This window comes from Vigna unguiculata, chromosome 1, assembly GCF_037176805.1.
Source record: "Vigna unguiculata cultivar grain cowpea cultivar isolate G323 ecotype 2 chromosome 1, ASM3717680v1, whole genome shotgun sequence".
Lineage (NCBI taxonomy): Eukaryota > Viridiplantae > Streptophyta > Magnoliopsida > Fabales > Fabaceae > Vigna > Vigna unguiculata.
Genome location: NC_140792.1, coordinates 2,018,987 through 2,043,947, shown reverse-complemented (window position 1 = coordinate 2,043,947; position 24,961 = coordinate 2,018,987). Strand labels below are relative to the sequence as shown.

At 30.4% G+C, this 24,961-nt stretch overlaps 4 protein-coding genes across 4 annotated transcripts; 3 read left to right on the top strand and 1 right to left on the bottom strand.

Annotated features, from left to right (window-relative positions):
• Window positions 1-2,664: 2,664 nt before the first annotated feature.
• Window positions 2,665-6,192, top strand: LOC114176222 (protein LNK4-like). The gene is made up of 7 exons (XM_028061184.2): window positions 2,665-2,898; window positions 3,520-3,879; window positions 4,285-4,379; window positions 4,487-4,563; window positions 4,971-5,087; window positions 5,180-5,325; window positions 5,791-6,192. The coding sequence occupies exons 2-7, from the start codon at window positions 3,530-3,532 to the stop codon at window positions 6,080-6,082; spliced, it is 1,077 nt and encodes a 358-aa protein (XP_027916985.1). The 5' UTR covers window positions 2,665-2,898; window positions 3,520-3,529; the 3' UTR covers window positions 6,083-6,192.
• A 3,347-nt stretch (window positions 6,193-9,539) lies between these two features.
• Window positions 9,540-16,368, top strand: LOC114182282 (AICARFT/IMPCHase bienzyme family protein). The gene is made up of 12 exons (XM_028069121.2): window positions 9,540-9,822; window positions 9,965-10,067; window positions 10,966-11,041; window positions 11,237-11,333; window positions 12,207-12,309; window positions 12,432-12,565; window positions 12,823-13,000; window positions 14,359-14,513; window positions 14,668-14,877; window positions 15,022-15,369; window positions 15,450-15,576; window positions 16,077-16,368. Exons 1-12 carry the CDS (start codon window positions 9,667-9,669, stop codon window positions 16,226-16,228), a joined length of 1,839 nt encoding a protein of 612 aa, XP_027924922.1. The 5' UTR covers window positions 9,540-9,666; the 3' UTR covers window positions 16,229-16,368.
• Window positions 16,369-18,479: 2,111 nt separating this feature from the next.
• LOC114182289 (small ribosomal subunit protein eS19z) lies at window positions 18,480-20,272 on the bottom strand. Its single transcript, XM_028069133.2, has 4 exons — window positions 20,058-20,272; window positions 19,271-19,361; window positions 18,945-19,128; window positions 18,480-18,730 (listed from the first exon to the last, which is right to left on the bottom strand). Exons 1-4 carry the CDS (start codon window positions 20,139-20,141, stop codon window positions 18,658-18,660), a joined length of 432 nt encoding a protein of 143 aa, XP_027924934.1. The 5' UTR covers window positions 20,142-20,272; the 3' UTR covers window positions 18,480-18,657.
• A 639-nt stretch (window positions 20,273-20,911) lies between these two features.
• LOC114183016 (pentatricopeptide repeat-containing protein At1g80270, mitochondrial-like) lies at window positions 20,912-24,807 on the top strand. Its single transcript, XM_028069857.2, has 3 exons — window positions 20,912-21,043; window positions 21,427-22,000; window positions 23,463-24,807. Exons 1-3 carry the CDS (start codon window positions 21,009-21,011, stop codon window positions 24,714-24,716), a joined length of 1,863 nt encoding a protein of 620 aa, XP_027925658.1. The 5' UTR covers window positions 20,912-21,008; the 3' UTR covers window positions 24,717-24,807.
• The last annotated feature ends 154 nt before the right edge of the window (window positions 24,808-24,961 follow it).

Genomic DNA, 24,961 nt, shown 5'->3' with positions numbered 1-24,961 from the left:
TATCTTAGTTCTTCTGAATATGTTTTATTTTTCTTATTCTAATTTGATTCATCATAAATTTAACCTATCGGTTTAAAGTAATAATTAAAATCATTTGACAACATTCACTTAATATAAAAATAAATGTAATTCAATATAACAGAAAAATAAAAATTATATTTGACCAAAAAGATATATCAAATAAATTATTAGAAAACTCAAATTAGAATATTTTGCTTCAAATATACAACTTCAATTTGAATACATACTCTTTCAGAACTTTAAATTTTAATATTTTAATTTTAATTACAATAATTAAAATAAACATGTCGTAAGTTAGCTTCTTTTTTTGGATTTATTTTTGTTTTCTTAAGTCCTTTAACCCGTAGTATTTTCAGCTTATTATAATCTAGACGATCATGCAATTTTAAGATAAAAAAAGTGAAATATTTATCGCATGAATGATTCATTATTAATCTATTTTTTCATATTTTTGTAATGACCTGTCGTAAAATTCATGCAAAATTACTGTGTAATAATAAATCAACATTATAGATTTATAAACCCTCTTCTTTGTTTCAAGCTTTTTGTGCATCTCTTATCATGAATCTGTATGAGTCTTTCTTAAACAGGTTAGTAGTTAAAATTTAGTATATTTATGAATAATTTTAACTATTTTAATAATGAGTATTAATTATTCTAATACTTTGTTAATTAACATACTTAAAATTCTTCTTTTGAGTCTTTAAAGATTGTGCATATTAAAATATTGAACTCAATAGTTAATGGTAAACAATTACATGTTAATTACTTCATTGATTTGGTGTTAATTTTTAGATAAAAAGTACTCATTTGTTGGTGTTTATAAAATTTAGCTTTACTTTATTCACTTATTGATGTTTCTAATGAAAAATTAAAAGTTATCTTTGATGTAAAAAATTAACAATGCATTTATTTTTTTCTACCATGGTTTATGTTAATTATAGTTTGTTTAGCTTTAATATATTTTTCATATATAAACTTTCATATAACATTATAATGTGTATACAAATATTAACCTTTTTTTTTTCTCTCTAGTCCATAATTTTTCTTAATAGAAACTACTATTAAAATTTTTATACAACAAAAAAGAAAAAGAGTATATTTTTTAGTTTTGTTCTGATTATAAAAAAAGTAATATAGTCACAAAGTCTATCAATATAACCACTTATTGGAATGGAAATAAGTGTTTACTTAATATAACAAATCAAACCAAACACTCATAAAATAAGAACAATAATAAAATTTAAACAAAAACTAAACTCAACAGTTAAATCATTGTTAAGTATGATCAAATTGATAGAATTAAAATCATGATAACAATTAAAAGAGTATACATAATATAATATTAAGAATAAAAGTATAGTTTAATAACACAAAATATTACAAATTAACACAATTTTATAGTTTTTTTTTTTTTTTTTTTACATTTAAAGTATATCAAAGCAAATATATCGAAATATTTGTCAAGTTAAATTTATTAATGATGATTTAATAAGTTAACCATTATTAGAAAATTTTTATATATTTTAAGTCATTTAAAAGAAAACCTAAAAAAGATGTTATATTAAATATTTTATATGACTCGCTTTAAATAAGTGTTCAGTCAGTTTTTATTGTTTTTTAAAACATTTTAACTGCTTTTTTTTTTATTAGTTTTTTCAATTCATTGGCTGTATTTCTTCATATTAGTATTATATTTATTTGAACCCTCATATAATCGGTTCATAGATTTTCTAATTTAGTCTAGAAGTACGACCCAATTTTTAAAACATAAAATTTCTAATTCTAAAATTAGAAAAGAAATATAATACAATTATTTTTGGTACATGTCCTTAGCAAATGTCAAACACATATTGTTTAACATTTATTCATACCGACATTACTTAATGCTGTATTATTATATGATTCGCATCAAAAACATATCTAAACAATTTATATAATATGGTAACATATTGAATTTTTAGAATTAAATCAATTTAAAAAATATTTTATTTTTTTATAGTTATGGCTTACGAGTAAATATGTTAAATGTATTCTCAAATTCATTATTTTAATTAATTCACATAATTTAAAAAATTGGTTAAATTAATTAGAAGTAACAAACTTTTCAGTTATTTATATTATTGTTCTGAAAATATTTAAATTTAAAATAATTGAAAGTGCCTTTGATAAATATTTGGATTCCACAGAGGAATTTTACATCAATCATCTCAAATGTCTAATTAAGAGTATTTAAAAAAAATACATTATTGAATTAAAAAGTTATATGGTGGGGGAGTACTACTGCTACTAGTTTTCTCTTATTGATAAGTATCAAATTTAAAAATGAAGTTCAATTAAAAAAAAAATTAAGCATGATTTTGATTTAAAATATAATTAATAGAAAGTAAGGAAGAGTCAATAACAGGGGCCTAATAGTAGGCAATGCACATGGTTTCCATCTTAATGGCATCAGATGCCACATGGTGCGATGGCCATGAAGCACGAAAATCTTAAAACGAAACCTCGTACTGACACATGTACCAATGAGGGTGCTGCTTTTGATGGACCAATTTAAGCCACAAATGTTTGGGACCAGAACATTCTCAACCACAAATTCATGACGTGTATATGTTTCTTCTCCTTTGCCTTTTTATTTACACTCTGTTCTTTGGTGACTCTCATTTCTAGTGCAACAAACCTTTCAAGTTGCAACCTTTTTCTCCCCCTCTCTCTATTTTAGACTCTTTTCACAGTTTCTCATTGCAATCTCGCAGTAGCAGCCTCTCATCATATTATCTAACTGCTGTCGACCCAATCTCAATTTCTGTTCATTCTGGGTGTCACAGTATTCTCTAATTTGTTTTCGTCAATTGCAAATTCAGTTTTCTCAATAGGGTATGCTCTTTTCATCCTTTTAAGTGTTTTACTATTTTGGATCATGATTACTGTTTCCAATCTTTTGTGGATTTTTTTAAGAATCTGTGGTTTACTGTGTGTATTGTTGAGTCGGTTTCTTGCTTTTCTGTGGTTTCATGTTCTTTTTAAATGAGGTTGTTTTGTGTGTAATGTTGAGTCGGTTTCTTGTTTTCCCGTGGTTTCATGTTCTTTTTCAAATGGGGTTGTTTTGTGGTGTTTCAATGAGAAATTAGGAAAGGGGGTCGGAATTAGAGCTTTCAATGATATTGGAAATGAAAGTGAAACAGATAAAACAAAATACTGATCTGCATACTTTTCTTTTTGCCTTGTTTTTGTTTGAAGTTTTATTCGAGATTTCATTAATCTATGAGTTTTAGTTGGAAAATTTGGTTCTCTCGGAGGATCTTGACATTGAATGTTGTTGTTTTCTTCAGCCTGTGACATTTTGACATGCTTATCTTGTAGAAAGATTATAGAGGCATGTTGGAATATACCGCTTTCAATGTTAGCCAAACACTTTTGATGCATGTATAATCAAAAATTATGCATGAATGTCATTTTATACAAGTTAATTTTCATTTTGTTTAACACCATGTGCAGATACTAGATCATGGATTGGTACTATGGGAGTGGTGTTGGGGTTAATGATTATCATATACCCAGAGATCAGGATTTATTGGACAGACATCCTTCACCAGACTATTGGTCAAACTGGGAAATAAGTGCCAATGAAGGTTGTAATTCACCTAAACAATTTTTTATCATGGATTTCTTTGAAGAAAGATTCAATAATCAAATTGAGCTTGAACCATCTCTGCATGATAAAGATCAGTCTAGCAGTTCAAATGTATGTGCAAGATTGCATGAACAATCTTTTCAACAGACAGCATTCTCATGTGACCAGCCTAATTACCAGCTTCAAGATCTACCCAGATTCGAACTGATGAATGACTCTTTCTTGTACAAACTTAACCTTTGGGATTTAGATACTTGATTTTTTAGGATAATCATGTACCTTCTGAAGTAGAATAATTTGCAGAAGTACACACTTAATTATAGGAAGTTTAGTGCAAATTGAATTGCTCTGTGGTGTTTTAGAACTGTGAACTTTATCACTTTTTTTTTTGTTTGTATGGTTGGACCCTACACAGATCAAGAGAGGATAATATTAGCAGTAGTTCATCTTCTATCATGAACTTGTAGTAATACTTTAAAAGTTCAACTTTTATTTGATGACATCATGCTATGTTACAAATTTAGCACAGCACAGCAGAGCCATTCAATTCTCACTAATTTACCCATATTAACTAGTTAATACTGTTGAATAGAATTTATTCTGATGTTGCATCACCACTTGTGTTTCAGGGATTCTGTACCTGAAGATCTGTCTTGTGTTGATGTTGAAAATCTAGACAAATCCATCAACATTTCATCAGAAAACCAGTGCAGAAGTACACCTGGTGAGCACTCTTTCTTAGACATTAATATGTTGTAAACAAATATTTTGAGCATTATTTATGATTTGGGAGCACAGAATATCTTAAAATGCATGTCTTGTTACCATCAGGCACGCTGCAGAAAGAAACCACAGATTCCAAGTATGTTTCAAGCAACTCAGGTTCAAAGGATTTCCCAGATAGACAGGTGAGAATTGCTTTTTGTCTAACAATCTATGACATTTCATTTGGCTTGGAAGATAAAATTTTGACTTGTCATGAACAGTCATCAGCATGTTGTGTGCACACATGCTTTGAACTAAAATCACAAAGGGATGTAGGTTATTTGCATGTTATTTATCATAATGCAATTATCATATGTAAGAATATGTATTCTGATGTTGCATCACCACATATTATCTTGAAGCTTTTCTTTTGAACTCGCATGTGTTTTTCAAGCGTGCACCAACCATTTCTCTCACTAGTTTAGCCTTTTATTCAATCTTCACCACATGGAAAAAGCATTGATGATATTTTTCATTTGATTTTGGCTTCAAATAAATCATCTGCTTTCAAGGCTCATAGTGTAATGTAATCTGTTTGATTTTCTTTAAGGCACCACCAGCTAAGGTTTTAGAACCATTTGAACAATGCAGCAGGGATGATGGCATGCATGAGCAGTCATCACTTGAGGAATTCATACTAAAAGATCTTGAGATGGTCATTGGACAGGTGAAGTGATTAAACTCAAATTGCTGCATCTGATTAAGTACAATAAATCATTTTTACTCATTCTTTTTGTTGCACCTTATTCATATTATCAGTTCACGGAGACAACTCGTCTTTGCTTCCGAGATGCCTTGTATCGACTTGCCAGAAATACAGAACAACATCATGAAATGCTGGGCCAGAATGAAGATCTTAACATCCTAAAGCCAATGCTAAATAGAGATCACAATGATATAACGAGGTACGTACATGATTAATGTTTGTTGCCTGTTATGTTCTCTTGTCCTTTATCCAACGCATGATAAACTTTTAATGGTAAAAACACTACATATATGTCACATTCTGGTAAAACATTTGATGTTCTGGCTAACAGCATCATAATTTGGCTTGATTAGGCCAAAAACCTGGTTATACTCCCTCCAACAACAATATTGTAATGCTTTATTTCTAGTTTTCAGAATGAGGCATCATATTGTTCTTTCATTCACATTATTTCCAGGAAAAAAAGCAGTAATGTACTAAAGATAGTATATGCTTCTTTTCCATCTGTGGCTTATATGTATATTTTGCTTCTTAAGTGTGTTCAAAGCTTTCTTTGCAGTGTTAGAAGTAGTGTTAGACACAATTCTATATAACTATATCATGTTCATAGAACATGCTTCTGTACTTGTTCACTTTGATTCAATCATCAGTGTGTTAATTGTAGGTGTCAGGACAAGAAATCAATGGAATTGGCTACCAACAATATTGACAGAATAATTGCAAGTCTCATGTTTAAGAGTATGGAGTTCAGTATACATGATCCTGCACTTACTCCATCAGCAAACAGTTCAGAATCCTTAGACAAAGAGGAAAAATCTTGCTACTCATATTCTCAAGAACTGCCAACACATGCACAGATTCCAAGGTTTGAACCAAGTAATCAACTAAGGGACATGAGTTCATACACCACTTGTGAAGATCCTGCAAAAAAATCTTTCATGTTTGGATTTGGTTAAGATGTGTGATAGTGATCATTACAGTAGACACTAGTTAAACCAATCAGACAAAAAAATCAATTTCTTGTAATTATTCAATACTAAGGTTTTGAAGTGTTTTTACATCTGAATTATTTGTAGTATGTTATTTCATTCAACAAAGTTTGTTCTATACAATAAACTCTATTTCGATTGAAATGTAAATGAGTAAAATGATAATTTGTTGGATCAAGATTAGTTGTTGAAGACATTTTAACAGCAAATTGATGATGTTTCTGTTAACTAGTTAATGACTAAGCTTTGAATTAAAACAGATTTTACATGTCCAAGTATTATAACAACATACAGTGTCAATGTAAAACTAAATAAATTTTTAATTCAGTGAGACTTAACAATTGTTTCCTTTTGCAAATCCAAAATTAAACGGTCAGAAAAGGAAGTAAAAAAAAAAAAAAAAAGGAAAAACCAAATTGTAACAATAAAACCAAGAGAAAGGAGGACGAAAAAAGAAAAAAAAAATCCTCTTCTTGACAAAAGAATCTGAACAGATTAGAATTAATAATAAATTATACACTAGATTAGAGTATTTACTTAATGTACTTCAGTTTTGAAAAATAAATTTTTACATTCAAATTACGATTAACAAAGAGACGAATAAAAACCTATTTTTAAGATTAAAATTGTGTTTTAATCTATCATCTCTTTCGTGAGATTGGTGTTTCAGGTTGTATAGATAAATTTGTTGTGATTTCTTTTCTATAATATTCTGTTATATAGTTTGTTGTATGTTGAACAATTATACCATGTTAGATTGTGCTATATGTGCACAGTGTAAAGAAATTTATATATTAATAAAAAAATGTTTATTTTTCTTCTTTCATATAGTACCAATATATAATATATTAATTTTTTATATGTCATCATTATTAATATGAAAACAATAAATAGAATTATTATTATTATTATTATTATTATTAATTATAATATAAAAAATTAATTCCTAAATTAATTGTGAAATTATTAATATTGTTATTACTGTTAATGTTATTATTATTATATATTGCTTTTATATATTATATATTATTATTACTATTTAATTTATTAATATTGTCAACAGTAATAACATTATTAGTATTATTACTAATATTAATATATAATATATTAATATTATTACTAATACGAGGAAAAGAAAAATTTAAAAATTTATTATATATATTATTATTAATATAATTATAATTATTATTTTAATATTATTCTTACTATTATTATTATTCATATTATTAACATTATTAATAATATATTATGTTTATAATTATTATTAATATTATATTATTATATTATAGTGGTATTACTATTGTTAGTATTATATCGTAATATTTATATATACATTTTACTTTTATTTACTGAATTATATTTTAATTATTTGTATTTTAATTTATTTTGTTGTTGATTTACCTTTATATTTAAGTAATTAGTTGAATTCAAATAATTAATTACTAAAATCAGTAAAATAATAAAAGTAAAAAGTTATTTTTTTTATTATGAATAATCATTTAAATTTAAAAAATATTAATTAAGAGAATAAAATTGTACGATCATGTATCTCTTTATATATGTAGGTGTTGTATTAATATTATTATTATTATTATTATTATTATTATTATTTATCATTACACAATATTATTATTATAATTAGACATATTTTATTTTTAATTATTATGGATTTTAATTACTTGAATTTTTTATTTGTTTTATTATTGATTTATCATTATATTTGAGTAATTAATTCAAAAAAATAGTTACTAAAATTAGTAAAATAATAAAACTGAAAAATAATTTTGTTATTATGAATAATTATTTAAATTAAAAAATAATAATTAAGAGGATAAAATTATAATAACAAAATAAGACACCAAAGATGTTTATATTAATTGTTGTATTATTATTATTATTATTTTATCATTATGGAATAATATTGTAGTGATATTATTATTAGTATTATTATTATTATTATTATTATATTTAGACACACATATACTTTTATTTACTTCGAGGTCATATTTCAATTATTTGGATTTCTTATTTATTTTGTTATTTATATATCTCTTTATATAATTATAGATTATTATTGTTAACATTAACATTAATATTAATATTAATATTCACATTAATATTTTTAACATATATTTATTATTATTATTAATTTGTTATCATTGTTATTTTTATTATTATTATTATGATTGATAGTGTTGTTATTATTACAATTTTTTTTTTAATTGTAAAAAATGTTATTATACTAAATAATTTTACCAAATAACTTTTTAACATTTTAAAAATTTTATATTTTTATTAATATTATTATTAATATTTTTAATAGATAAATTTATATTTTTTAAATTTATTTAAATAAATATAATATCAATTATGTTATTTTTCTAAAAAAAACGTACGTAATAACAAAAAAGTTTAACTAACTAAACATAATAACCATCTAATAACAACAATTATAAAAAATATAAACAAACCTTTAACAAAGTCATTTAGACGTTTCACCATAACATAAGTCATAAATGATCTATGAGACAAAAACAGCCCAAAATGACATAAGAATTCTCAACAAAGTTATTAATCCAAATTATTTTTCTACCTTGTTAATTTCACATTTTTAATAACAATACGTACCATGTTTCTTATTAACGTTGAATTAGATGACAGAGAAACTACTTAACCTTTGACTCATCATCCATCATCATTTACATAAAGTTGCAACATTTTTATCCCTACAAACCACACGAAACTTCCTTGATGGAAGTAACCAAATCCTTAATCCTCGTATTAATATTATCATCCCTTTACATATTATTATTATTATTATAAATAAATGAATTTTTCACTTTAAACATGCCATCTGTTTATCACATTATTATATGTTGCAATAATTTTATTTATTTTTGGGTTAAATATGTTTTTGCTTTCTCAAAATTCAGTAAAATTTGTAATTAGTCTCTTTTCGAAACTCTAGATCAATTTTGTCATTTATCTTTAAAAATACATGAATTTAGTTCTTTTAACTAAATTTTGTCAAATTTATATGACGTTTTAAATGCGATTTACGTTAATATTTGAGGTAATATTAAAGAAAAAATGTGTCAAAATGTATATACATTTTGAATACTAACATGAGATGCGTTTGAAACGTTTGATAAACCTAACAAAATTGGGTTAAAAAGACTAATTCCAAATTTTACTAAAATTTGAAGGACAAAAAACATATTTAACCTTTTATTTTTTATTAATCATTGTATTTTATTTCACTCTCCATTGATATTAAAAAAATGTTTAAAATTTTGTTAGCTTGTATAATGTAGAGATAAAAAAAAATGTTTGATGGAATTTTTTTCACAATTTTCTGCTATAAATTGTGATTGGATTTTGGGTTTTTCCAAGAGTTGAGTTTCATTCATATAAGACATGCCCATTGAACACCACAAAGCAACACAACCTATTTGATGAAAAGGACAAGAATTTGAGAATCAATCAAACCTAAGTCAAAAGCTTTGTTAACATAACTCATTGGTTGTGTCACTCTTTAACACACTCAGAGGATGTTTGTGTTGGGTGCTTCCTCCGCCGCAGCCACCACCGCCGCCACTACCACCGCAGCCACCATCCCCTCTCGCATTCTCTGTGGAACTCTCCACTCTCCTTATCCCCTCACAACCCCCCATAACTTCTCTTCCCATCTCCTATCCAAAACTTTGGTATTCTTCTTTTTCTCCTTCTTTATTCACTGTTTCAGTTTATTATCTAAAGTTGTGTTAATACTTTTCTTTTTTTGTTTATCTGCTTATATCTGATTTTGTTGTTGCTCAATGGTATTGATTTTTAAATGGGTATGTCCAGGTGCGGTCATCTTCACTGCACTTCAGGGGTGTTCCCATCAAAGCCATGGCGGAGACTGATACCATAGCAGCCTCTAAAATTGCTTCTTCTTCCTCTGTCCCTGGTACTTTTCATTCCCACCACCTCTTTTCTTTTCGTGTTTTCAATCGTTTTATTTAGGGATTTTGTTTGTTTTCTTTTTCACCCCTCAAAGGTAACCAAAAAGAATCGTTTTTTATCTAATGGGGGCGATTTACACAATACCACATATGTGGCTTCAAATGGAGTGGATTGCATTCGTGTCTTTGCTTTCTAATCTCAAAGGGTGCTTTCATTTCTCTCTTAATGCCGTTTTTGATTTTTTATTGCATGACCTTGTGTGATTAATCCGCACTGATGTTCTAAGACATTTTGGGCTTACTAATGGTTTTGGTCCTTTTTTTCTATCACACATAAGCTATTGATTATTTCCTGGGGTAGTATGAATAATCATTGATTCTGTGTGGATGTTTTGCTGATGATTATTTGGTAACTGTATGTTTGGTTTTACGTCAAAAGAGAACGGACACGTGCATCCTATATCTCCACCGAAGCTCATTTGTTGCACTTCATGAGCCTAAGAGGGATTTTAATACAGCAGACACAGAAAACTTGTCATAGTTGAGATATCAAATCATTGTTTTACTATATTAAGCTCATCCGCGGCAGATGTATCTTGCATGTGTGCATTCAATAAGTCCTCCTAATTTAAGATGCAAATTAGTCCAATTCATTAAGGTTTGGTGATTTGCCCCACAAAAATGTTTTGAATAACTTTCCTTCCCCGTGTTCCATTCAAAACCAGTTAATTTTAATTGTAGAGAGAATTTGTATTTATTCTTTGTGATTTCAGTTTAGACAATACTTGTTTTTTAATTTGTAAGTTTCAAAACAAACCCATATTTTACCCTTTGGTGATGTTTTCTATACTTTTAAATGCAAAGATAACTGTTTCTGGCATACGATGTTTTTCTGTGAAACAGGGACCAAGCAAGCCTTGATATCATTGTCAGATAAGAAGGATCTTGCATTTGTTGGCAATGGGCTCCAGGAATTAGGGTAAATAAATTATTACAGTTAATGATTTTCTTTTCTAATATGTTAGAATACTCTTGCTTTTTACTCTCCTTTATTTGATTTTTTCATACTATTTATTCACCCTTGTTTTTTTTTTTTTTTTTATGTGGTTTGTGGAATCTCGAGAAGCTTCAGTTGCTATAGTGAACTATTGACAGTTTCTCTATTGAATTGTAGATACACTATTGTTTCAACTGGAGGAACAGCTTCTGCTTTGGAGAAGGCTGGAGTAGCTGTTACTAAAGTAGAACAGCTTACTCAGTTCCCTGAAATGGTGTGTGCGCATTGCTGCTTGAGTTCTCCTCTCTAAACTCACGAACAATTCTAGTGCTGGAACTTCTGATGATACGTCTATGAATTATTATGTGATTAGGCCCTCTTTGGATAAACATTTTTATGAAAAATTTTACAAAGGGCAATAAGGATGAAAAATGAATTAAGTTTCTCCTGTATGTTAGAATAAACTCTTGCTCTTTAACTATTATAGAAGCTCTATAATCTAACCTCACCAAAAACTGACGTGTATAAGTTGATTTTATCTAGTAAACAGAACTTAATCAATTTTACCTTATTTTTGTCTCTACTATAAGTGTATATTGAAGGAAAAGCTTACTTAAGCAGGGGCTTAATCAAGTTTTCTAATTGCTTGGTCATGCTTCTTTTAATGTTTTTATTGGATTACAAGGCTTTAATTTTCTGCTGATATTTTCCTGCAGAACTAGCTGTTCTGGTGTTTCTTTTATTGTAACTTTAATGGTTTCTATTGAATGTTGATAGCCACATCTGTACATAGGTCAAAAGTTTTAGTCTGTATTAGCATCATGACTTCTCATTTATTGGTTACTTAAACCAACATTTCCTATATGGAAATTTGGAGTGTCATAGTTGCAAACTTTTTAGAGTTTATATTGATGACTAATCTCCTTGCTTTGGTAATCTTATAAACGTTGGCACCCTCAGCAGAATGGATATATTATAAATTTGGTATTCAAACCCATGGCCAAGAATTCCTCAAGTTACAACTTTTACCATTGTGCCTGGGTTTGCTCTCAGTGTGGACTTACTAGCAGAATGGTCACTACTTTCTTTGAAGTTTGCTCAAACATGTACAAGCTTATAACAAGAATGTTGTGGCTTTTTTTCACAGCTTGATGGTCGTGTCAAAACTTTGCACCCTAACATACATGGGGGTATCCTGGCTAGAAGGGACCTAAAACATCATATTGAAGCTCTTAATACACATGGAATTGGTAAGTTATGTTGTTGTCAACTGCTATTACAACTGCATGGTTCTAGTTTTCTGTTCAATTTTGGTTGCACTCATTTAGTTTGAGAGATTGTATTTGCTTTTTCTTAAAGTTTCTCCTTTTAGGTACTTTTGATGTTGTGGTGGTGAACTTGTACCCATTTTACGATAAAGTCACTGCAGCTGGTGGCATTGAGTTTGAGGATGGAATTGAAAATATTGACATTGGTGGTCCAGCCATGATTAGAGCTGCTGCAAAGGTGATTTTCTTTTCTTTTTTACTGAATATGCCAAACCTCAAAATAAATTTGATCTCTTGACATCATTGATAAATCTTTATCTTGTCATGAAAACTTAAAAGGGTTTTCTAAAATGGCTCAGAAAATATCCTACCACCGAATGCCATCTATGAAAAGTTTAATAACCCCTGTTCATTGTATACTGTCTTTGACCTGAATTTTTTAGTTTTTCTATTGAAATATTTTGAATATATGGTGATAAATTCTTATTTGAGCAGAATCACAAAGATGTTTTAGTCGTGGTTGATACAGAAGATTACCCTGCCCTTCTGGAATTTCTTAAAGGGAACCAGGATGATGAAAAATTCAGGCTAAAACTTGCATGGAAAGCTTTTCAACATGTTGCTTCCTATGACTCTGCAGTATCTGAGTGGTTGTGGAAGCAGAGTGTGGGAGGTAATTCTGTTTCAAGTTTTGTGAGGAATTGATTATTGATTGTTGTTAGTTCATTTCCTCAGTGAGATGGAAACGTCCATTACAGAAAAATGATAATAATCTATAAATATAATCCTAGAATGTTAAAGCTTCATCTATAGCCACCAGATTAGTTGGTGTACAAATTTCATATATTTTATATATTTTCTAATTTTGAAGTTTGTGAAGTCAGTGATTTTTAAATCGTATATTTAATTCTGATTTTTTTTTAATGTGAGCATAATTAGTTTATTTCTTTTGTTCTCAATTCAGCAACTATTGATTCTGTATCTGCCAATATAAATTCTGTTCCACTCCTCAATGGAACAAATTTTAAGGATTGGAAAGAAAATATTGATATTATTCTTGGCTGTATGGATTTGGATCTTGCATTAAGAATTGAGCAACCCCAACTCCTACGGCGTCCAGTACTCTTGAAGAAATAAGGAATTATGAGAAGTGGGATTGCTCAAACCGCATGAGCTTAATGATCATTAGGCTCATGCGGTTTGAGCGATCCCACTTCTCATGATTCCTTATTTCTTCAGGAGTACTGGACGTCATAGGAGTAGGGGGTTGCTCAATTCTTAATGCAAGATCCAAATCCATGCAGCCAAGAATAATATCAATATTTTCTTTCTAGTCCTTAAAATTTGTTCCATTGAGGAGTGGAACAGAATTTATATTGGCAGATACAGAAGCAATCGTTGCTCAATTGAGAACAAAAGAAATAAACTAATTATGCTCACATTAAAAAAAAAATTATAATAATAATTAAATTCTGGTTTTGTTAACATTTTTATGGGCAAATTAAATTAAGAAGTCACCAAAGTGACCTCTCTTGAGGAGATAGTTTGTAAAAAAATGTTAAATGTTGGTGCTTATGTATATCCATGCAAGTACTGATCGGTCTAAAGGAAGATTAATACTTGGCCGGGTTGCATACACACCTGTGACGGTAAAAGTGATAATTATAAGGTTTTGCGTGTTAATAATAAAATCAATCCAAAGATAGGTTTATTATCGAACATGCCTTATTATCAGTGTTTGACCATTGCAACAAGGATATCACTAGCGGTTAATATTACTGTCCAAAGACTTGATATTAATGGAGCATTAGGTATCTTGATATGGGTTAAACCATTGTTTGTATTTATTTATTTATTTATTATTATTATTATTATTATTATTATTATTATTATTATTATTATTATCATGAACAGAACTGTCTGTATATTATGCGAGTATACTGAATATGTATTTAGTTTAAATATTTCAAGTGCTGTTGTTAATTTTTATGTTCTCAATAGATTTACTTATTCTGTTGTATTTGATGACAGATAAATTTCCTCCTAGCTTAACAGTGCCTCTTTCACTCAAAAGTTCTCTCCGTTATGGTGAAAATCCCCATCAAAAAGCTGCATTCTATGTCGACAAAAAACTTTCTGAGGTTAATGCTGGTGGAATTGCTACAGCCATCCAACACCATGGAAAGGTGGGAGTCAACACACTAATTTCTTTCATTATCATCTGAATTTACTGCTAAACGTATTTCATATATTTCAAGAGTTTGTGACTGAAAAATTGTACCGTTTCTATAAATCTTCATGTAATTCCCCTAACATTACAACCTTAACATTATCATGCAGGAGATGTCATATAATAACTACTTGGATGCTGATGCAGCTTGGAACTGTGTGTGTGAGTTTAAGAACCCCACCTGTGTAGTAGTGAAGCATACCAATCCTTGTGGAGTAGCATCACGTGATGATATTCTTGAAGCCTACAGACTAGCTGTTAAAGCAGATCCTGTGAGTGCATTTGGTGGAATTGTAGCGTTCAACGTGGAAATTGATGAGGTAAATATTCTATTTGAGTTTTTTGTCTGATTTTTTCTTCTTTTCAGGTGATACAAAGTGATCCAGTCACTGGTTTTTCACTTTAAGACATGGAGGAAACAATGTTATATAAGTAATGTTTCTAATATTTTTCATATATTTTAGGCACTAGCTAAAGAAATTCGAGAATTCAGAAGCCCCACAGACGGTGAGACAAGGATGTTTTATGAAATAGTAGTTGCACCCAGCTACACAGAGAAGGGGCTTGAGATTCTGCGTGGAAAGTCCAAAACTTTAAGGATTCTTGAAGCCAAAAAGAATGAACCGGGAAAGCTTTCACTCAGACAGGTTGGTGGAGGTTGGTTGGCTCAGGATTCAGATGACTTAACCCCACAAGACATCAAGTTCAACGTGGTCTCTGGGAAGGCTCCACAAGATGATGAACTTCGTGATGCAGAGTTTGCATGGTTGTGTGTGAAGCATGTCAAAAGCAATGCCATTGTGATAGCTAAGGTTGTAATCTCTCATACCATGAAACTTTTCTCTGCCTTTATGTTCAAGAAACTGACCCCTTTTGTTATAATCTTTTGCAGAACAATTGTATGCTAGGTATGGGAAGTGGGCAACCAAACCGTGTGGAGAGTTTGAGAATAGCAATGAGGAAAGCTGGAGATGATGTTAAAGGAGCAGCCTTGGCCAGTGATGCCTTCTTCCCATTTGGTAAGTCTTATTGTCAAAATATTTGCGACACCAGAATTCATTGAGTTTTGCTGTTTTATAAACAACATATTCTTTGGAGACAATGGCCGCCAATTAGATAGATTAGATTCATTTTTGTGTTAGTTGACAATGTGTTAGTTGATAGTTCAAAACTAATATGTATATACACACACCGTGTCTTGTGTATTATATTTTCTCAATTTAACTGTATCTTCGTGTCCGTAAGACAGTGTAGTTGTAGTCTCTTTGTATCCTTTTTTTTTTCTTTTTCGTCTTCATGCAACTAAATCTATGTGCTGGAGGATTTTCCTCTCTTGTGAGATCCTGAAATCCCTTTTAGCTGGATAAAACATAAACATCATTATGAGATTTTCAGTTCCTATCAAACCATAACAAGACAGAAGAGTCCTTGCTATGTGAAAGTAAATTAGTTTAGAGTATAAGTTGCTTTTTCCTTTTGATAATTATGTTAACATGGATGCATCTTAATCTATGAACAGCTTGGAAAGATGCTGTGGAAGAAGCATGTGAAAGTGGAATCGGTGTTATAGCAGAACCAGGTGGGAGTATCAGAGACCAGGATGCCATAGATTGTTGTAACAAGTATGGTGTTTCACTACTCTTTACCAATGTGAGGCACTTTAGGCACTGATTCAATTTTGCCTTGCTACTTCAACTTTCTGTTTCTGTTATCCAACCGGTGTTACTCAAATTTCTGCTTCCATTAACTTGTTTCTGAAATCAAGTGAATGTATGAGTAATATAGAAAAAATAAATTGATGTTCTCCTACATTCCAATATCTTGTAGCATATTCATAAAATTATTTAGCTTATCTAGGGCTGTTTTTTCTTTTTCCTCTGTTTATAGAGAAGTTTTTTGAAATAAACTTATATTGTGTGGATAGGTTTGAATAACAAATCACTCAGTTATATTAATATTGAGAGGACCAACCAACAACAGTAAGGGAGACCAATTTTAAAATTTAAATTAACAAAATATGTAGTGTTTTTTTTTTCATATTTCAAAACATATTCCATATTTATATATAAGATAAATTAACAGTAACCTCTTTTGTTTAATATTACAAATATCAATAATGAATTTTTCATGTCCCCAATAATATTAACCATATTGTTTTTTGATAACGGCCGTGTTAATTTTTTTACAAGTTCATATGCTAAACGAAAATTAAATATGCAATTTATATTAGATTATGTCTTTTACTATACAAATAATTAAGAACAATTAAGGAAAGAATTATTTGCAGATCGTTTGAAATTAAAAAAAGAAATAGAAAATGTGTTTTTTACTATACAAATAATTAAGAACAATTAAGGAAAAAATTATTTACAGATCGTTTGAAATTAAAAAAAAAAAAAATGTGTTTAGAAATACTCGTGGAGTGGAACCAAACTTTGATTGATATTTGGTTAGAGACCATTATTCTTTTTCACTTGCATATTCTCAAATCTCCCATTTGAGTGTAGTGGCAAAAATTGCCTTTTTAAATTTATGCTTTTTAAAAAATATTATCTCAAAATAAGGTCAGAGGCATTCAGAAAATATTATCTCACATTTAAAAAGTATTTTATTCTTTTAAAAAAAGTATAATTCATGAGGAAGATTTTGAAATGCGTACTCCATAATTAACTTTTTATTTTTTAAAGAGGAGTTAAATATATTTTTCGTTTTAAAATTATTTATTAAAAATGCATTCTGTCACTGCTTTAAAGTATGGAATTTCATCTCTCAATTTTATAAAATATTTTATAAAGTATGAAATGACATAAGAGGTTAGTGGGTAGCCCTCAACAATGAATCAATATTTCTCTTATTTTTTCGATTTCTCAACTATTTCCACGAGAAACCAGTTACTCCTTTTTTAAATCCATTTTAAATACCAAAAAAAGTTAACAATTAAATTTTGATAATTTTGATAATTTTTTTTATTTCATGAGGTAACATTTTTAAATGACTTTCATTTTTTTATTTTTTATGTTTTTATATTTTAAAATCATTTAAAAAAATATTTTATGTTATAAAAAAATTGTCAAAATATAATGATTAAATTTCAAATCATTGATCACCAAACCTAGAATACTCATCCTCCTGACCATCATTACCAAACTCATTAGTTCATGTATTTTACGTATCTTTTATAAAGTTAAATGATAAAATTGATATATACTTTGAAACATGACGGAAAACAAAAAATACATTTAAATTATTCTACAACAATCCAATCCATAAGATTTTTGAAAGCTTTTTCCAAAATTTCGTTTTCTAATTGACTAATATTTATTATTATTCTAATAAAAATAATAAAATAATTATTTAAATAATATATATAAATTACGGAATTGAGGCACTACTATCAACTATGAGAAATATTTAAGAATGGAAATGGAAAAAAAGATTAGCATTGATCCCAAGAAAATTGTAACTATAATAAATTACATAGTTAACTTAACAACTATGTTGTATAAACAAGATTAATGTTTATAACTTCTCTATATATAAATTTAACATTCAAGTTCATGAAAAAACTAAATTCACATTTTAAATGATGCCTAACTAATCAATTTTGAAAAATACATAAACCACTTTGTAACTTAAAATTACGAATTTAAATTATTATTTTTTCAATTAACCTCACCAATTACTTCTTCAAACTGGTTTAATTTCTTTCCTCAAATGAAAATGAGATCAGTGCCCAGTGCTACCCAAATTAAAATATCATATTGGCAAATGCTCAGTTACACAATAGATGAATCAAGAAGAATTATAGCCACTTCCCGTAATCAGTTTAATCTACCCTTAATCTTCATTTCATAAGTAAAAAAACAAAAAAAGGAATATCCAAAATGAAAAATCAAAAGAAAAAAAATGTGGCAATATGATCTAATAAAAGACTGAAAGCAAGAACATCATAAACATTAAGCACGTCCAATAAATAGAAAGACACTCAGTCTAAAATCAAAATTTGCGCATAATCTGTTATCATCACATCTCTCTAACAAAACCCCAAAATCTTAATAGTGCTTATGGCAGCAGACTAGCTCTCATTGGCAGTTTACAGATCAAGGTGCAACCACAATGCGTCCGGCAACTTGATCAAGATCCCGCCGGCCACTGGAAGTGATTCTCCTGCCACTGAAACAAAAGATGGATACATTTTATCACATGAAGAATAAATGAACATGCTCAGATTCTGATGCAGAAGGAACAAACAAGAATAGCACCAACAATTGCAAAAGACAAGCTATGCAACAGAAGTCATTAATTGCAAAAGATAAGCTATAACTGTGATATGATCTTTAACATTGTAATGTAGCTAATATAAAATATTAGAGAAGAGAGCTTTTACCCCTTGGTGTCCAGTTCAATGATGTTCATGGTTTGCAACTGTTGAAGAATGTGACGGGCAATGGCACCACTGCTCTTGCAGAAATGAGGAGGACGGCTACCGTTCCTCTTGCTCCCGCCATAAATCCTCTGAAATGCACCAACACCAAGTCCTCCTCTCAAGTAGATCTTTCTAGCCATGGAAGCTGAAATTGTTCATGATTTGAATTAAAAAACACAGCACAACTCACTATTATATCATTGAAATTTTCAGCAACACAATGCTATTAACCAGAAAATGCATTCCCGAAACCCTAAAACACAGTCAACAAGAAAAAAGAAACTCACCAGCTCTAACATAGTACCAGTCAGGATCATAGGGAGCCAACTCCTTAAATCTTGCTGTCTTGACAATATCAGTCCACTCTGGCAGCTCCATCTGGTTAGAACCAAAAGAAGAATTTAGAACGACATATTAATAAAAGGATATTTTAAAAGACATTACGGACATCACCTATTTCATAAAGATAGCGAATTAAAACTGAGAAAAGTCACTGAGACTAGTCACAATTAATCAACACAAAACAACACAAAGAACATGATTACTACATACAAAATCACAACCAAAGGAAAGACCTTTCCAGACCTAGGTCAACACAGTGCTAAAAGAAGGAAACTAAACCCAAATGACAAACAAATGCTTCCTTCTGAATCAATTACACAATCAACCATCTATTTACCATGTCACAACTAATAAACTCCTTTATTTTCAAACACTCACTTATGATCAAACTCAACACAGAAAACTCACTCTTGATACCCAGAGTAAATGTCAAGCAATCGCATGAATCAAGTTGCGAACTTTAGACCAACCCAATTCAAAACATGCAACTTTATACAGAAAACAATCAACAGGTTTGGTTGGGCGTGACTGCTTAACAAAAGCACCATTAGAAAATAGGCAAAATCAACAATGTTCCTATAACCCATTATAAGAATAAAACCAAAATGAATCATAAACAGTTCACCCAGCATGAAACAATCAAATCAGAAGACAAAAATAAAGGCTTCGCATTAATCTCGTAATCTCAAACTTGAGAAACGTTTTTGATTGACAAATAAGAGAAGGAATGACCTTGCCAGATCGCTTAAGGTGAGAAGAGTACGCCTTGACGAACTCGTGGGGAGAAACGTCCTTCACAGTCCTTGCAGTGGCCATGGCGGCTTCTGGTTGTGGTTGATGCACAGACACAGAAAACAAAGATGGCCTTAGGTTATGCCGCGTTCTCTATCTATCGGAATATCTAAGAACACCAAAAAAATAGGGTTTGTGAGTCAAATATTAGGGTTTTGGTTGAAACCATTGACGCAGCCCAATTAACATTGGGCCTGGACTCTTCGCAAGTAGGTTAAAGCCCATAGTGTATTCTTACCTTGTTTTTTATTTAATTAAAAGTTTATGCATTCACTGAATGTTTGTGAATTTTTTTTTCTATGAATAAAAAAAAGTCTTATAAAACTAAAAAGGTTTACAGATTTTTTTTTTCTTTTGTTAAATATGCTTGGTAGGACCTAGATGTAAAATTTGAATTTACATTACAAATTTATATATATATATATATTTATTTATTCTCGAATTTTTAAAATAAATTGGTGTAATTTTTTTTACGTGTTCCGAATAGAAGATAGTTCAAATATCAAAAGTGCTAATGTTAAAAAAAAAATCAACTTAATTAGATAAAAAAAATGATATTTAAATTTTTGTGATCAAATTGTATTACTTTTAGATAATGAAAAATTCAGACAAGTTAAAACTAAAAAAACGTGTTTAATTTTAAAAAAATAATACGTAATCACACAAAATATTAAAAATTTATGATTCTTTTAATATAAATTAATAGCATAGATTACGGAGAAGGATTTTATAACTAAATTTAGATTTCAAATTAAATTATCTAAATAAACAATACAATTCTTCAAAAATCAGAAATTGAACCCTTCACCGAGTTGAACGCTTAAACTTGAAAAATGAGAAGAGGAACGTTCCACCCACTATCATTAGGGTTCGGTAGCGTCTTCAATCTTCATGTCGATTCTGCGCCAATGTGTTTTCCCTATCAAGTATCTATCTTTTCAATTCAATTACCGAGTTGCTTTCACTCCTCTTCCCCAAAAACTGGAACTTGCTCTTAAGTTAAGCTATAGTACTTTTACACTCATGTTGTTGTAGAGTGGTTTTTACCACCATTTTCATGCATTTGCATACATTGCTTCTATTGCTTATAATAATTAATAGCGCTCCCCCCCCCCAATCATTACCATTTTCTGTTGTCATTTGATGTACACCGTAGAGCCTCGTTTTCTGTTTCTTCCACTTCTATGTTGCCTTATTGGAACAAAATGTAGCATAGATTTTTGTTTTTACTTTAAAGGTAATATTTTTTGTGGGTTTTATATTTTTGGTGGGAATTTTATGGGTTTGCTATTGCTTCTCTTATTCGTAGGAGACTGGGGCATTCTGTGGAGGTTTCAGGATTATTGTTATGTGGGATAAAACATGATACTGAGAGGTATCTCAGACGTAACAACGTTTGTGGCTGTTATCCTGCATTGTCAGGTGCAAAAATGGTTTGTTTAAGAGAGGAAAGTTACCATACTTCACCCGTTATTGGAAAGTTCTTTATGGGTAGTCGCCATTTGTCTTCTTTGGTTAATGAGAAAAGTTGTAATGAGAATATTTTGAAAGAAACAGTTTTGGAACTTGAGAAATTCCTTTCAGCTAAGGTCAACGGGGACATTAATTTGGATGAAGAAGTTGAGCAGGAATTTGAGTCAGAACCTAGTCGTCTCGATGATCCTCTGTCGGAATATGCAAATGACCTATACCTTGGCTGTCGTGAGCCTTTGAAGAGGAAGACTTCTTTGGAGTTGTTAAGAACCGTTATGAACAGTCCAGCCCCCTACCTTCCTGGTATTCTGAAAAAATTTGCTGAAGCAGTGGAGCATTTGAGCCATTTAGAGGCTTCGAAGATTGTATTTATTCTCTGGAAGCATCATATGTATTACAAGGCGTTGAAGGTGCTTTCTGCAGTTTCTATTAAATTGCTTAGCCAAGTTTTTTGCATAATTTATGGGTGGTTTCATAGTGGTAGATAATGATGCTAGTCTCTTAAGGGCATTGTTCATCTAGTATTCTTTTAATATGTTTTATAGATAAAAAATGCATTTATGTATTTGAATGATTTTAGTTATAAACTTTTGAAATGCCAAGTATCTTCTTGGAGTTCAATATGCTTAAATACCACATACTGTGCTTTGTTTATATTCATATTGAGGTCCAAGAGACCATCTGGTATTTTGGTCAATGAAGCTGCATTTTCTATTTTTTACGCTTTTGCCAAATAGCTTGAGTTTTTGAAAGAATTGGTTCGTGACTTGATATTGGAGCCTGAGTAGGTATTCAGGAAATCAATCTTGCCACCTGTAGGTTGATTTTAGCACAAGACTTGGGTGGGATGATGCATTTCCATGCTTCAAGCCCAAATGCCTTTTCTTTTAAAGAAAGTGATGTGTTAAGAGCCATGGAACAATTTCTTTGCTTTCACCCAACAACTTAAAGCTTTTCAGATAGTTGGTTTACAACATGTTATGGTTACATTTTTCATGTATTAAACTGATTTTATTTGTTACATTCATATGAATCGCTAGCTTTTAGGTTCTGTTTGGTGGAAAGCAATAGCATATCTGTGGTTGGATATCTTTGTATTTAATGTTGCCTTGCTGGAGCTATCATTTTGTCTCTAAAATATTCTGTTTTGAGTGTTGTTCATTTTAGACTAATAATTAATGCTGATGTTATATATTTAGCTGTAGGTATTAGGAGAGGAAAACAACAGTGTTGTTTTATATTTTTAAATTGAGTAATAAAATGTTCATAAGAATGAAGAGAAGATTGTTGAAGGGTTGCAAGCATGAACGTATTTTATTCCTTTTTTCTTTTGAAATAAAAAAAATCTCAAATAAGATAATATTTACATGAAATAGAAGATTCACCCTTGTCCCCCTTCTTCTCAAACTACTCCATACAAAACATATCCTTATGTCATTGTTATTTGGTTGTGTAATGGAGCTTTATCTTTTTTTTTCTTTAAAATAGTACCAAGATTTTGTTAACCAATCGAAGATGCTTCATTAGTAACACTTGAATTTGCACTTGCCATGTTAAATTTTGAAATACAATTGCCTTTTCTGGTGTACACTTAGAAATTAGATTGTATGATTCTGTTGTCAATTGTCATCGATTCATCAAAATACATGGAGATCGAATATTTAAAACCAAAGAAGGGAAGAAATTGATGAAAGGATCCATTCCAGAGTTAATTATTGCTATCCTGCATCTATTTTGAGTTGTAGACGTGTTTTCCAACAGTCCCTACTTCATGCAATTGTTCAAGATATACTTGATAAATTAAGCCTTTCTTGCGAGACTTAATATAATCATTTATGTCTGAACTTCTTTCCGCTGTTATCTGTTTTGCAGATTTTGGAATGGTTGGAGACCACGAAACAATTAGAGCATAGTGAAAATGCTTATGCCTCTCATCTCGATTTAATAGCCAAGGTTCAGGGAGTTGATGTGGCAGAGAAGTACATGAAGAATGATGTGCCAGACTCTTTCAAAGGTGAATTACTGTACAGAACTCTTCTAGTAAACTGTGTCCGCTCTGGCAACATGGAAAAATCCGTGACAGTTTTTGAAAAAATGAGAAGTTTAGGTTTGCCAATTACTATCTATACTTTGAATCAGATGATCATTTTGTACAAGAAGTATGACAGAAGGAAGATACTCGGCATATTATCCTTTATGAAGAACGAAAATTTAACTCCATCTCATCTTACATACAGGATTCTGATAGCCACCAAGGGTGAAACTGGGGACATAATAGGGATGGAACAATTGGTTGAGGATATGAAATCTCATGGTTTGCAACCTGATACTCATTTCCTGACAGACTTGGCCAGATACTATATTTCTGAGGGATATAAACATAAAGCCATCACTATACTGAAAGAAATAGAAGGAGCAAACTCACATGAATATATTAGGATATACAATAAACTGTTCTCTCTCTACGCCTCTCTTGACATGACTAGTGATGTAAGCAGAATATGGAACAATTGCAAGTCAGACCCCACAATGCTGGAGTGTGAAGCAGTAATAGGAGCATTGGGCAAACTTGGAAAAGTTGAGGAAGCAGAAGCAGTATTTGAAATGGCAATGCATAAATTTAAGGGGCCCTCATCCAGGCTCTTTTCTGAACTTCTTAGAGTTTATGCTCTGAATGACCAGATATCGAAAGGTAAGGACTTTGTCGAGCGAATGAGACATTCTAGATGTTGGTCTGGTCCACTGGTTTGGGATGGACTAGTGAGATTCTATGTTAAAGCCGGTGATGTAGAGAAGGCCGCTTCGATTTTAAGTAAGGCTGCCGAAAGGCAATGTGGGGGTGCAGTGAAGCCGTTATTCAGCTCTTACATGGTTGTGATGGAACAGTATGCAAATTGTGGAGATGTACATAATACTGAGAAATGGTTCTATAAAATGAGGCAGTGTGGATACACCGGTCGTCTTAGGCCATTTCAGATTCTGGTTCAGGCTTATTTGAAGGCCAAAATCCCTGCTTACGGGGTCAGAGAAAGAATGAAGGCTGAAAATGTTTTCCCAAATAAAGAATTTAGCATGCAGTTGACAGAAATTGATGCACTAAAGAATGTATACTTAATAGATCCCTAGTATGTTGAAGTTATGAGATAGTTGCTCCATTAATTGCATTTTAACAGAGACCAATTAAAACAAGGTAAATATTATCTTATTTTCTGGCTAAGATTGTTACATGCTACTCTACCACCACTCACCGTTTAACAGAGTAGTAGTCCATTCTTGTGCAGTGTAACCAGTTAGAAATGGGCTTATTTCTAGCTATACATTTTTATGTTTTCTGAAAGGAAAGGGGAGCACATGATAACGTGCACCATCTT

Excerpts from the sequence above, each read along its gene's own strand:
- LOC114176222 (XM_028061184.2), top strand. The coding sequence starts at position 3,530 with ATGGATTGGTACTATGGGAGTGGTGTTGGGGTTAATGATTATCATATA. Across the intron at positions 3,880-4,284 it reads CTGATGAATGACTCTTTCTT|GGATTCTGTACCTGAAGATC; the intron begins GTACAAACTTAA and ends CTTGTGTTTCAG. Across the intron at positions 4,380-4,486 it reads CCAGTGCAGAAGTACACCTG|GCACGCTGCAGAAAGAAACC; the intron begins GTGAGCACTCTT and ends TGTTACCATCAG.
- LOC114182282 (XM_028069121.2), top strand. The coding sequence starts at position 9,667 with ATGTTTGTGTTGGGTGCTTCCTCCGCCGCAGCCACCACCGCCGCCACT. Across the intron at positions 10,068-10,965 it reads TTCTTCTTCCTCTGTCCCTG|GGACCAAGCAAGCCTTGATA; the intron begins GTACTTTTCATT and ends TCTGTGAAACAG. Across the intron at positions 12,566-12,822 it reads TGATTAGAGCTGCTGCAAAG|AATCACAAAGATGTTTTAGT; the intron begins GTGATTTTCTTT and ends TTATTTGAGCAG.
- LOC114182289 (XM_028069133.2), bottom strand. The coding sequence starts at position 20,141 with ATGGCCACTGCAAGGACTGTGAAGGACGTTTCTCCCCACGAGTTCGTC. Across the intron at positions 19,129-19,270 it reads CTGGTACTATGTTAGAGCTG|CTTCCATGGCTAGAAAGATC; the intron begins GTGAGTTTCTTT and ends GAACAATTTCAG. Across the intron at positions 18,731-18,944 it reads ATTGAACTGGACACCAAGGG|TGGCAGGAGAATCACTTCCA; the intron begins GTAAAAGCTCTC and ends CTTTTGTTTCAG.
- LOC114183016 (XM_028069857.2), top strand. The coding sequence starts at position 21,009 with ATGTCGATTCTGCGCCAATGTGTTTTCCCTATCAA. Across the intron at positions 21,044-21,426 it reads CAATGTGTTTTCCCTATCAA|GAGACTGGGGCATTCTGTGG; the intron begins GTATCTATCTTT and ends TCTTATTCGTAG. Across the intron at positions 22,001-23,462 it reads TGTATTACAAGGCGTTGAAG|ATTTTGGAATGGTTGGAGAC; the intron begins GTGCTTTCTGCA and ends TCTGTTTTGCAG.